The following is a 12,958-nucleotide window of genomic DNA, read 5'->3' as shown; positions in this document are numbered from 1 at the left end:
AGCCACAATTGTAGCTGAAGTGGAAAATGGTGGCAATGCTGCCAGTGCCAAAAGAGCCCTCCATATCACACTTTTTCAATGCAGACAAAGATTAAGTGACATTTGCATTTCACATAACCTGACATGACAAAATTTTGTCATCTATCACACATTTACTGAAACATTTAAAAAATACTAGCAAACAAATATGTTTACCCCATCACAACCCAGAAAATATCAAGATCAAATCTAATACTAATAATCTCAAATCCCAGCCCAAATAAAAAGGTAGGTCTTCATTCATATAAGTTCTAAAAATCTTAGGCAAAATAAAGAGAACAAACATGGTTTTCATGGTCAATGGTAACAATGTATAAATCCATTCACTGGGCAAAATCAGCAAGTATATCACATCAATCATTGGGATAGATGGAACACAATGATGCAGTGGATCATTTTAATCACTTTGGCTTCAGCTACTAAAGGTAAGGATAAAAAAACCTCTAGACAGAAGCATCTCGCTATGTAAGCAACAATAAATAATAGAATGGAGTAAGAATTATCTGCCCATTTCACTGCGCATTGCTCATCATAAAATTAAAATGTATCAGAATTAAAAAATATTTGACAAGAAAAGCATGTGCACTAGGTTAATGTAAATACATATCAATTTATTTTTAAGAACCTAGTTAAATCTCATCAGATAAGGCATATTGATGTTATGGCCCAACATGTTTGAGATTCTCTGAAGCAATAGCCTCATCTCTTGTTTATAAGGTTTGTGTGCACTCGTGATTTGAGTGATTGATTCAAGCAATAAATCTTATAAAAATTGCAAAAACTAGAAGCATTAATTTCCTCCATCTGATATTGTCCTGTAATTTTCCCTTTCTTTGCAAAACCTGCTTCATTAAGTTGTCCATCCAGAGAACGAGAGAGCTGTATTGTTTGTGGGAAGTTGACCAATGAGGGAGAATTCCCATTCATGGTGAGTCTCTTAACCATCACTGTTTAGAGGCATTAAGGGTTAAACTGTGCTTACGACTTTTCATTTTATGCTATTGAGAAAACCATACAATATAATTAATGAAAGAAAATTCAAATGTATAGCAAAAGGGTTATTGTTATCATTGTCACATGGAGTATATTAATATAGGATACATTTTATCCAAAGCAAATAAATTTTAAATATACACTATTTATCAACCATATTTTTAAATGCATACTTGTGAAAGTTTTTAATGCTTCATTGCACGTGGTTTATTATCGTTTTCCTATCAATCATTAATTTACTCTGCTATCACAGATCATGCTGTGTAAATATCCAATAAACTAGCAGCTTCTTTAAAGACTGTGTATGCTTATACTGGAGTAGAAATCATCAATTCTTCAAACTCTGGGCTCACAAAATATCAAGGAATTCACTTAATCATTATTTTTTCATTTAGATCATATTCAATGGAGCCAAAATCTTTTCATGCAGGCAGTCTGAAGTGGGGAGAAGGAGGTAGTCAGCACAGAACTGTTGAACAAATTACCGACCCAACATTTGGGAGAAAAAATAACCAGTAATACTTCGATGACATACCTGTAGCCCTCATAACGGTCAGCCTATTTATGCATTGTAATCAGATTGTTCAATGTATCCAAAAGATATATTCATATAATCACATCTGAATTGTTTAATTAGCATATAATAACAGGTTTCTCCTTCCTTCTCACGAGTAATAAAACAGTAGAATTGATACCATTGGCTCAAGACGGATGTGAAACAAACAGTGGCAACAAATCATCCATAGGTGGATGGGGAAGCATTAGAGTACGTAGATTCTAATTACCCTATTTCTATTTTTCTCTATATACATATAGATAAAATATCAGTATGCTTTAATGAATAATTAATTGGTATATTTTAACATCATTTGTAAGATGAATACCATTAGTTTGCACCACTATGCATAGAAGATCACCATAAAATCAAATTATGATGAATGCTTTATTGCTCCCGGCTCAACTTTGTGGAAATTCATTTTAATTAAATGAAGAATACAATGTATCTTTCCACTGTCCTTTATTCACGTACAAATGTTCAAGCATCATCATCAGGTACTGAAGTACCTGATGATGACGCTTGACCGTTGAAACCGGTTGTACGTGAATAAAGGACAGCGGAAAGATACATTCTATTCTTCATTTAATTATGATGAATGCTCACTAATCTAAAATGATAAATCTTATATTCCATGGAGTATATAACCAATTCTCCGACAGAGTAACTCACAGTTTTACAAAACCATGTTTGTGTATTCCACCATGTATGTATATTCCACCATGTATGTATATTTACAAAACCATGTATATTCCACCAGAAAAAAAGCTGTAAGTTAAAAGGGATATTGAACAGTAGTTTAAAACAAGTGATCTACTCTGTGTCAAACCCTGAAAGCAACCATAATCATCAGATGTGAGAGAGTACTCACTTGGGAAAGAGATGATTCATAAATATATCATTGAAAAATACCATCAAGAATACTTGCATAACATAGGCTTACTGGAAAGGGCACTTTTTTAAGCTAGACTGAATTACCAACATTTCTGAATGAGTGCATGCTAGATAAATATATAAGTATGTAGTGATTTTTTTAAGGCATTTATATGTTTTTTTTGTTTCCGCAAAGTAAAATTTTGGGCAAGCACCTAACCTCAAGGCATTAGTTTCTTTTTTTCTACTTCATCTCCAGTACCCATCTATGTTTGTATGAATTACTTCATTTTTGAAATTTTTTACTCTGAGTGGGAAACATTTTATTTCACCAGAAATTAGATATGAAAACATTTCGGCATAATTTTTACCTTCTTTGGGTTGTAAAATTATCATCATGCTAAATCTTGTGGACACCCAATTAATCAACTAGGAATTTTAAAATAGACAGTCTCAGAAAAATTGTCAGAATGCAGAACAAAGGAAAGGAAATTAGGTTATACCAACCTACCCATCATAAATAGATTTAGAAAAATAGTGAATTCTAGGAAAAAAAAGAATCTCTTACTCTCCTTGCAGTACTCTGGGCCAACCAGTGACAGCCTAATCAAATCAGAAATACCAAAAGTGAGCAAAAGTGATTGTTTTGATGCACTGAAGATACCTAAGAATGAAATATTTGGTGGATATTGAGAAGGTGGGATTGATGCTTGCCAGGTAATCTATTGCATACAATTGAATTGAACTGAATCTGCCCAATTTTCAAAATTAACCTGAAAATTACAAAAAAAATAATGCTAATATTATATTTCTTGTAGAATTTTAAAATGTTCAATACATTTTTCTTGGCTCACAGGGAGACTCAGGAGGTCCTCTGGTGATAAATGGAATGCTGTATAGAATTGCGTCCTGGGGTGATGGATGTGCAAAGCCAGGATACCCTGGGGTATACATGTATACGGAGGTTAGATTAGGGATAATTCCAGAATTTGAGAGTGTGTGCTTCATGTGTGAGCTTCCGTCTAAATTATTTTAATAATATGATTTGATAAGTTATTATTTTAAAATAAATATAAATAAATGTTTTTGGCTCAAATGCGTGATCTACCACTTTTCACCCCAGCTAATTTTATTTAGTTATCCAGCACTTGGAAAAACATGAACAGTGGCATGTTAGTCTTTGCCAATCGTGCAAAATAATGGTTGGCTACCTGAATGCTCAGTGCAACACATCTGATTCGAGGAAAAAACTGAATTAATTAAACAGTGAAAAACTACACTATATCCATTTCACAAAAAGACGAAACTGAAGGAGCAGCAATGAAGGCATTGATATTTTACAGATTTACTCTATTGTATGAAAGTTTAAATTTGGAAAATGTTATATAGGAAAACAGAGCTCTAGTTATATATCATATTAGATAGTCAAAAAATAATTGTAATCATATACTTAAAGATATAATAGACGCATAAATGTATCATTTATGTGTTGTGCTATTGCTGTATAATGGCGGTAACTGTATATCATTTGTAATATTTAACTATAATGCTTTTCAGCTATGTAAATTGTCCCTAAATAACATATTTTATTATTAATGAATTTATTATAAATATTTTTGTAAAATCTAGGAATCTGTGAATTTTTCAGTCATTGTTTATATTACTTTAAATTTCAATTTATCCATCCAATTAAATGATGATGTAAGCTTTTCCTGTCTATATTCCATCCATAAATATCTACTAAAACCTGAGGTGAAGGGGGCAGGAAGTAAAGGACAAAGGGGATGTTCTCACTAAAGATCCATGGGTATTGGGGAAGAGTTTTCTTTAGCTTCCAACCCCATAAAAAACATATACAAAATAAATTTGATTAAGTGTTTCGGGAAGAGGAAGGCCAAGTTTAACATTAAAATTGTGAATTCCAAAGAAACTGCGGGAGATGCTGCAACAGTAACTTTTAAAGGAGTCATATGCACTCCAATAACATGCTAATATGCATTCCAATGTAACAATTTCACAACGGTATTTCATCGCAACATCTTGTTCCCTTAAGAGCCCCCAAAATTTCGGAGTTTAAGAGGATGCCTTGATAGCTTAACTGGCTAAATCACTCGAATGGACATTGAGGAATCCAGGATCAAATCCTGGTCAGGTGAATGATTTTTACTCTCTGAAATTGTTGGATTAAAATTATACATGAACAAGAATTGGTGGAACCATTTATCTATCTTGGAAGTTTTGGATCAAGGTAGCATGGAAGTAATAAGAATTGTGCTACTCATAAAATATTTCACAATCAATTGAGAGTTGATGACTAGGATGAAGAGTAAGGATATACAGGTATGTAATGAAATTCAAGTGAAAACTTTTTATATGTAGCATGGTTTATACACTATGGAAATGTTGCCATTGAGGAATATGATGATATGTGTATATAGATTGATGGTTTTTGAGATATAAGTGTAGAGTAGGCTTCAAACGGTAAAATGGAAGGAAAGGAAAGCAAATGACAAAATACTAGGCATGGTGAAGGAGGAGAGATGATTGTTGGGAGAAATTCGAAGGAGGCAGGAATAGTGGTTAAAGAGTTTAAATGGATGCTGTAAAAACTGAAAGTATGGAGAATTTTATTCAGGTGAAGTAGAGAAAGGAAAAAGCGAAACTACTGGATAAAATGAAGGTAGGTAGAGAGTTATTGAAATTGAAGAAGGGTTTATTGTAGTGTAGGGTGTCTGGCTGTCTCCTTAGGTAAGGTTTACAAATGTGTCTGTGTGAATTCTGATTCCCAAAATATAAAGTTTATACAGAAGCCTATCAAATAATAATATCATTATAAAACATAAATATATAGTAATATTTAAACTTCCTAAGAAATTCAACAGAGCTTCTACTAACAATGCTCCCCTTATTCTTTATTTAGTTTTATAGAACAGTTCCATAACATAACAAAACATTGATCATCCGGCATTGACTCTGTCCTTTTAGAATAGCTTCTCCACTGAAGAGCTTTGATTGGAGAATTTTCCTTTGAACAGCTCCTGAATTAAACAGCTTTGAGTGCTAATTGTTCTCAAGAACATTTCCACAACTAAACAATTGGGAAGGTCAAGCATTAACTATATTTGCCGAGAACAGATCTGCAAATAAACTTGTTCTCTCAAAGGTTTTCACAACAGTTCTGCAACCTCTATGAAACTACTTGGTGAATATAGGTTGTCTGTCCAAAACAGGGAGATGCAGAGAAACATGCATTTTGCAAAAATGTAATTCTTTAGAAGAGTTTATTATAGAAAGTCCATTCTTTTTGACGATTTTCATTTCTTACTACCTCTGCAATTACCAATTGAATAGTAAGGTAACATATAATAGTATTTTCTTCATCTTTTAAACAATTTATTGCTCACTAATATGAAATTAGTGCAGTGGACTTGATCATCCTATTAGACTCAACAGTAACCTAATAAAGGATAACATCCACTTATATACATCATCTCTTCATAGTGACTGTGACCGTTCATCATAGTCATAACACTATAAGCCACAGCAATGCATGCCTCGTGATCCGTATTATCGCGATCTTTGATTAGTTTCATCCTCTCACCTTCCCTTGCAGATATCCTCCCTCGCCCATCCAGCCTGCAAGGCCTAAACTCCATATTTTCCTGTTAGTCTTACTTCGCACCCCTTCAGGGTCTACTTGATGATTTTAGGTTTGCGTCGTGCATCTTCTTAATGCATTCATCACCAACTGAGTATTGAACACTTTCAAATGATTTTATGAACAGGAATACAGCGACAAAGGACTTCAAAGTTATGCCCATTAAAACTTCAATAAATGAGTACCTCAAATGAGGAAGTTGCGTAGATAACAATATGCGTAAGTAGCGTGTGCCTGAGTAGATCAATTAAAAAATTAAGTATGGATTGAGGAGTTTAATTCGTGAACTGGGTGGCGGTTGAGCTGAAAGTGATTGGAGTGCTTTTTCGGCATGAGGGTTGTGCCGAGCACGGGAATTTCAGCTCCCCAAGCGGGAAGTGGAAGATGATCAAAAGTGGAACGAGACTAACTTAGTCCTGAAAAAAGTAATAGATAATTCGATAAGAGTCCCAGTGGCCAAGCAGCAAATGGGGATTGAAATTTGCCAGCAAAAAGAGTTAAAATATCCTCATGAGTTAAAATATCCTCAAAAAAGAGGGATAAAATATCCTCATGGTTCTGATGAGGTGGCGTGGGACCATGATAGAATAGAGAATCCATTACGGATGAGTTCTTATTTGTGAGAAAATTGAGAGAAGGGAAACACATCATGGGGAAAAACTACATTACACATGACGTCAACCGGAGCAGTCCGTTATCGTTGTTGAAGGATACCAATGTCACATCCATCATTTTCCAATAGTAGAATACTAAAACATGTATTTGGAATGGACATTATTTATTTACTTATATGAACGTAGACCGTGGCTGATAATAGAATTGATGAAAATGCTGAGAAAATTGTTAAAGTTGAAACTGATTGAAGACGAAAATTGAAAATGCGTGCCTTCAAATACCTAGGATCAACTTAAAGCGTAAATAATGTAATCACAGATGAAATAAAACAGAGACTAAATGCAGATAGAGGATGTCGCCGGGCCCTAAAAGAACTGGTAAGCTCTAGTAATTTACAAAAAAACCCAAACTTAAAATCAATCAATCAGCATTAAGGTTCGTTTACAGCTGCGAAACAAAAGCGAAATAATAAATGACTGAAGTTTAAAAGAAAAAGAGTTAAAAATTTTCGGACCAACACAAGAGAATGTTGGTGAATGGAGAATTAAGTGAAATATAGAATTAAATGAGATAATGAAGGAATAGACTATATTCCGGTCCAAAAATTCACAAAAAATCCTTTGACTACAGACAAGATGAACTATTAGATCTCAGGAATGGATACTAGATGGAAACGGACCCAGAGGGACCTATAAATGATTAAATTCAATCTTATAGAAGATTTCGGAAAAATAAATATCCCTGACTGGAAGGAGCTAGTAAAATACGAATGAAGATAAGTTTTAACTGTTGAGGAGGAGAGAGGCCTTGAATGATTATAGCGACGAAAGAAGAAAATGGTATGATCGTAGGATTGAATGTACCAATATAAAACGAGTTTAAGCAACTTGATGAAAAGTTCATGTTTCACATAATCAATTCCATTTACTAAAGCTGTTGATACATACGTATATAAGATATCCCTCTGCGCAGGTTAAATGATTTTACAGAGCTCCAATATTCCGATTCTACAATTCTAGTTTAAGCATTCTTTATTTGGCAATCTGTTAAAATCATTAATTGCTATTTTAGCGACGATTTACTCGAACAGGTATCTTATTTGTTACGAGAAATCACTTTAGTAAGGATAAAATTTCCGGACCGCCGCCAATCAAAAATGTCATGTGACTGTGTAGTTCTCGATTTCTCTCAGTGTGGGACTGTAGGATGCGCATTCTACTTTTGCTAACTCGAATAACGATCGGTTTTCACTTGTTTTCGAGGGTAAATCGACTGAAATTCTAGCATTTTCTCCCCATATAGCAATATTTAAAATATTTTCTCCCAATATAAAATGTTCTCCCTAATAGCCCTAAAGTTAAGGATGGGCACCATGACGTTTATTAACAATCTTGCATTAGCTCTGTCCACCTTGAACATTGAGAATTTCCCGCATTTCGGGAGTAAAATTGGTCCATGCGACGGAAAACGATGTCACGGTTAAGAGGCCACGGTGAAGGCGCGAGCCGCCGTGTGCCCAAATCTTTCAAGGATGCGCGATTGTCTACTTCCATCCATAAAGCTGATGTGAAGGCGGGGCAGCCATTGGGAGGAGGGGGCGGGGGCGTGAATGAGATCGAGGGAAATGCTGAGATAAAAAGAGACGCTGAATTTACGCTTTTAATGTTAACTCCTATGTGTGCGCAACAAAAACTCTGAACCAATGAATCACGCACGATATGCAAGCCTAGTATTTAATTCCCGTTTCTACTTCAACGTTTTTGAATGATAATGATTTTTTCAAGCACTTTTTTTCTTTCGTTTTGCTATCTAATCAGTCTTTGCGTGTAATGGGATGAGGGTAGACGTGCTTCCTGCATCGACCACACTTCCTCCACCTAGGTTTCTTCTGGCGGTTTCCCATTCTCCGTTTGCATAATTTTAAAAACGTCCCCGATCCATATCTCTAATTTTATCATCCTACGCATCATGTGTAAACACTTGAGAAGCCGTAATATAAAAATGAAAGGGAAAGAATGAAACAAAAGATGTATATGCTATTATAAAAATATGTATAATGCGTGTAATTATTGATGGCAATAAGCATACTATGTATAAAAACACATAAACAATAAATTGCAAGAAAAATAAGTTTGACTAAAGGTAAAAGTATGGAGGAATTGAGAAGAATTTTTTGAAGTACTGCTTAATTATTGCCGAACACCTTGCCTTATTAATCCGTTTTTCAGCGCACCTTCTCGCAGGCTATTATTCTGCATTCCCCAGGGATCAACTCACTCGATTTAATAGTAGAGCTAATGAAAGTAATTAGCTGTCTCCATAGATTAAAATTGTTGCTGGAACATATGAAAACATGAATTTCCTAAATCGACCCAAAGTAGCATACAGCGAGGAGAGACCTCGATGCAAAGTGCAATATTAAAGGTACCTTCATGAAAATTCAAAGTCAGAGCTAGTTAGTTAACTTTTTTAAACAAAAAGACATTTTTTGGAACCGTCTTGTTGGTAACTAAACTAGTATTTCCACTTTGCATATTCATTACTATATTATCAATTTTAATGTTCAAAAAGTATAATTTACGGGGATCGGGATTGGTGCGGAGGCTATCGTACTGGCTTCCCACCCAGAGGGCTCGGGTTCAAATCCAGGCGGTGTTGAATATTTTTCATAGGTATCTCGATCCTACTTGAGGTGCTTTGTGGAGGGCACATTGAGTGAGTACGCCGTCCGTCGGATGGGACGTTAAGCTGCGGACCCATTGGCGCCTTTCGTAAAGAATAGGCTAATGCCGACGCTGGATTTCTCTCCACCTTTCATCATTTCCATTCCATCCCCTATGGCGCAAATGACCTCAGCAGTCGGTCTTCTCCCCTTAATACTACTACTAGTATAATTTACAATAATTTGTAGCAATTTTTTTATTTAAAGAAACACCGATGGTAAAAATATACCTTCAGCCTGAACGGATCCAACGCGAACAAATTTTTTCACAGCTAAATGTTCATGCAATATCTTATTGATACTCGTCACACTAATCCCCTTGGATGATCCCCTCATGGTAAGTCACATGACCATCTTCCTTTATTAGTTCTTGCTCAGCATCAGTGTTTTCTTGCACAGCAATTTATTTTGGACGACCTTCACGATTTTCGTCGCTGAGCGAACGGCAGCCATGATGGGATTCGTTATACCAGCGTTTTACAGTGGCAAAGGATGGGGCTTCATCGCCAAAAGTGGAAGTAAGTTGATCGATGCACTCCCGTCTTGATAATCCACGTCGAAAGTCGTAAAAAATCATCGCACGAAATTGTTCACGAGTTAACTCCATTTTTTCGCTGAGACAATATTTTCGAGCTACTGTAAGCAACACAAGTTATGCTCAAACGAAAAAATGTGTTGAAGAAAGTTAGAGTTAAAAGGGTGAAACTTTCAGATGGAAACGCCAGATGGCGCCTAAGGCACTGAATGTTGTCAAGGTTCAAAATATAAGTTGCAGCCCCTGATACTAAACTGTCGTAGTACTAAAAACAAAAGAGCCGAAGTCGATCATATATTCCAAAATCTAGACGAGGACAGGGTTTTGGGAACGGCGAGCTGTCTTACTGTGGATGCTAACAACGGTGAAGTTTTCCCTTTAGGTTACAGTATATACAAGCATATACTCGTGCACAGTATACTTACACTATAGACACGGTATGGAGACATTTATCCCTACAAAAGAGAAAAACGATGGTAAAGAACCACGATGGTACCACAGGAAGGTGAGAAGGGTTTGAGACAACAAAGGAAATTGCACTCGAAATACATACAAAAAATTTTTAAAAAGGCCAAGGAAGGCCTTTATTTATTTTATTTATTTATATAGCCTGCAAGCCACCACTAAGATGTATAGCAGGGGGTGAATACACAGCAGAATAATTTTACCCGAACATGACCCTACCGCGGTCGAACAAAGCTATTACGATCCCCTATCGTTCGCGGAAAAAATGACATCTTACCTCATTCTGTTATACAATAAATCTCTCTTATTTTATCAACATGATCTCTCATACCGTAGTAGATGGGGGTTATAATACATTTTCAATATCACTGCTAAAGAGACCTCCTTCCAATTTATACAAGAGCTTCAATCTCTAATTGAGTGATATACGGCCCGAGGGGAGCGGAGGAATTTCAGACCCACTGGTGGGAGAAGGAAGAAGACCAACAGGAGAATGAGTCCGACGTAGTCCGGAAAAAGGCGATATGTAACACGTTAAAAGAGTCCCAATGGATAAGGAGTAAATGGGGATTGAACTATGCTAGCGGAAGAGAAGAATTCGAGGGATGAAATGTCTTCGGGGTGTGAATGAGCTGCCAGGGAACCAGGATTGCATAAATAAAAGATTGCAGATGTCTGTTAGAAGGAGTATTTCAATATATGAGTGAAGTAAGGTAGGGTAATTAAATTATGGGGCAAGGGAAGATGCAAACAAGAATTGCTCACATCGCTTGTTTTATTCACATAATACCCCGCAACCCACCGTCAGGGTGCGTGGCAGGGGGTAATCACACAAAAGACTACTTTAAATCATAAATACATTCCCCTCCTAGCGCGGTCAGAGGATATTATTCTGATCCCTTATCGTTAGTGGGAACAATGATTCATGAAATGTATCTTAATAAGTGGGATTTTTGCTATAATAACTAGTGCCGTCAAGGACTACCCTCTGTTCCCGCCCTGACAGAAAGTCTTCAACCCAATTCATTGCGCTCTTGTTTATATCTGCGAACTTCAGTTTATGAATTAGTTAGCCTCGGGGAACCTTATCAAATGGCTTTGAAAACCCAAAAAGATCGCATCCACTTGCCTTCTACTCTCACCCGATAAAAGTAACTCACGTGTAAATAGTCCTAATTTGGTCTCGCATGAGAGAGTTTCCTAAATCTGTCCTGATTGTTAATTAAATAGTTAATGGCATCGAGGTATGCTATTATCAAACTGACACTGAAGTGTTCCAAAGTTTTGAAACTAATAGAAGTAAGAGAAACAGGTCTGTAATTACTGTGATCCTCCCTCTCACCGCTTTTAAAAATAGGCGCTATCTGCGCGGTTTTCCAATTCTTAGGAACTTCGGACTCAGTGAGGAATTTTTTCAATGTAACTTCGAGATACAGGGTGATGTCAGGAGCTAAATGTTTTAACATCCTAGCTGGTATTGTTTTTGAAACCCCGGGGATTTGTTGGGTTTAATCTCTTTGAGTAATTTGGTAATTTCTTGTCCGTCCGCTGTTATATTTACCATTAGTTCAGCATGTATTGTATCTGGGAAATCCGCGGTGGCAACATCATTCGTGAAAACGCTTTGGAAGAAAAATTCTTTCAATTTCATGCAAGAGATTTAATCAGTAATTTAACCTTCTTTCCGTCAGTGATTTCCAGCCTAGTTCCTCCAATAATTTTGATACACTACTCAGTTTATGATGACACCGTTTTACAAATCTAGCTCCTACGCTGCGCGATCTAATTCGTCAGTCAATCCATCTTCACGAGGATCCCATATACTAGCAGTATATTTTAAATTATTCTTTAACAACGAGTAATAACATTGATTTTTAACCTTTTCATCACAACCTCTTCCAATAAATCATACATTTTTGTCAGCTTTTCCACATATTCCCCGGGTATGTTCCACTCAGGAAAAGTCGTGAGTGAGGGCAACACTATAGTATTTAATTGAGTCTACACTTTCTATTTCGGCATTCCTGACGCAGTAGCCGTTCGGGAAGGTATTGCTATTTTCCAATAGGTCATTACTAAGCCCTTTTTAAAGTTTATTTCTGATTTCCAAGGGTCGCACCAACGTTCTATAGCCATTAGGTCATCTGCTAAAGTTGCTTTATCGTCAGGATTATGGATAGCTCTATGGACAACAGCATCGTCGGCAAATGGACGCATGGAATTATGCCGTTGACGTAAACAAAGAATAAAAGAAGTTCGATAACACTTCCTTAGGAATACCTGAAGTGACTTCTACTGCATTCGAGATAACAACATCTATGGCTACTTTTTCTACCCGACTGTTCAAAAAGTCTTTAATCCAGCCCAGTATATTTTTACCTATGCCGCAGTTTATAGTCATTGAGAATAGCAATGAGCATGAGGAGTTTTCCTACTCCTTTTGTTTGTGGATTAGAAAATGACTTTTGGTAAATTTTGGCAATAACCAGATAATGCTGGGCG

General features: G+C 36.2%; 1 protein-coding gene across 1 annotated transcript in view; it reads left to right on the top strand.

The window, feature by feature from the left end:
- The window catches only part of LOC139690457 (prostasin-like), a 39,574-nt gene that overhangs the window by 7,532 nt on the left and 19,084 nt on the right, over positions 1-12,958 (top strand). The window contains exon 5 of the mRNA XM_071587912.1: positions 3,318-3,471. Within this exon, the coding sequence (XP_071444013.1) occupies positions 3,318-3,471 (154 nt within the window). The remainder of the gene's footprint in view (positions 1-3,317; positions 3,472-12,958) is intronic.

The sequence above is a fragment of the Hetaerina americana genome, unplaced genomic scaffold, assembly GCF_022747635.1.
Source record: "Hetaerina americana unplaced genomic scaffold, ioHetAmer1.1.p SCAF_3, whole genome shotgun sequence".
In the NCBI taxonomy this organism is placed as follows: domain Eukaryota; kingdom Metazoa; phylum Arthropoda; class Insecta; order Odonata; family Calopterygidae; genus Hetaerina; species Hetaerina americana.
Note: the sequence above shows the minus strand (reverse complement) of the source record. Positions and strands in the feature narration are given on the sequence as shown.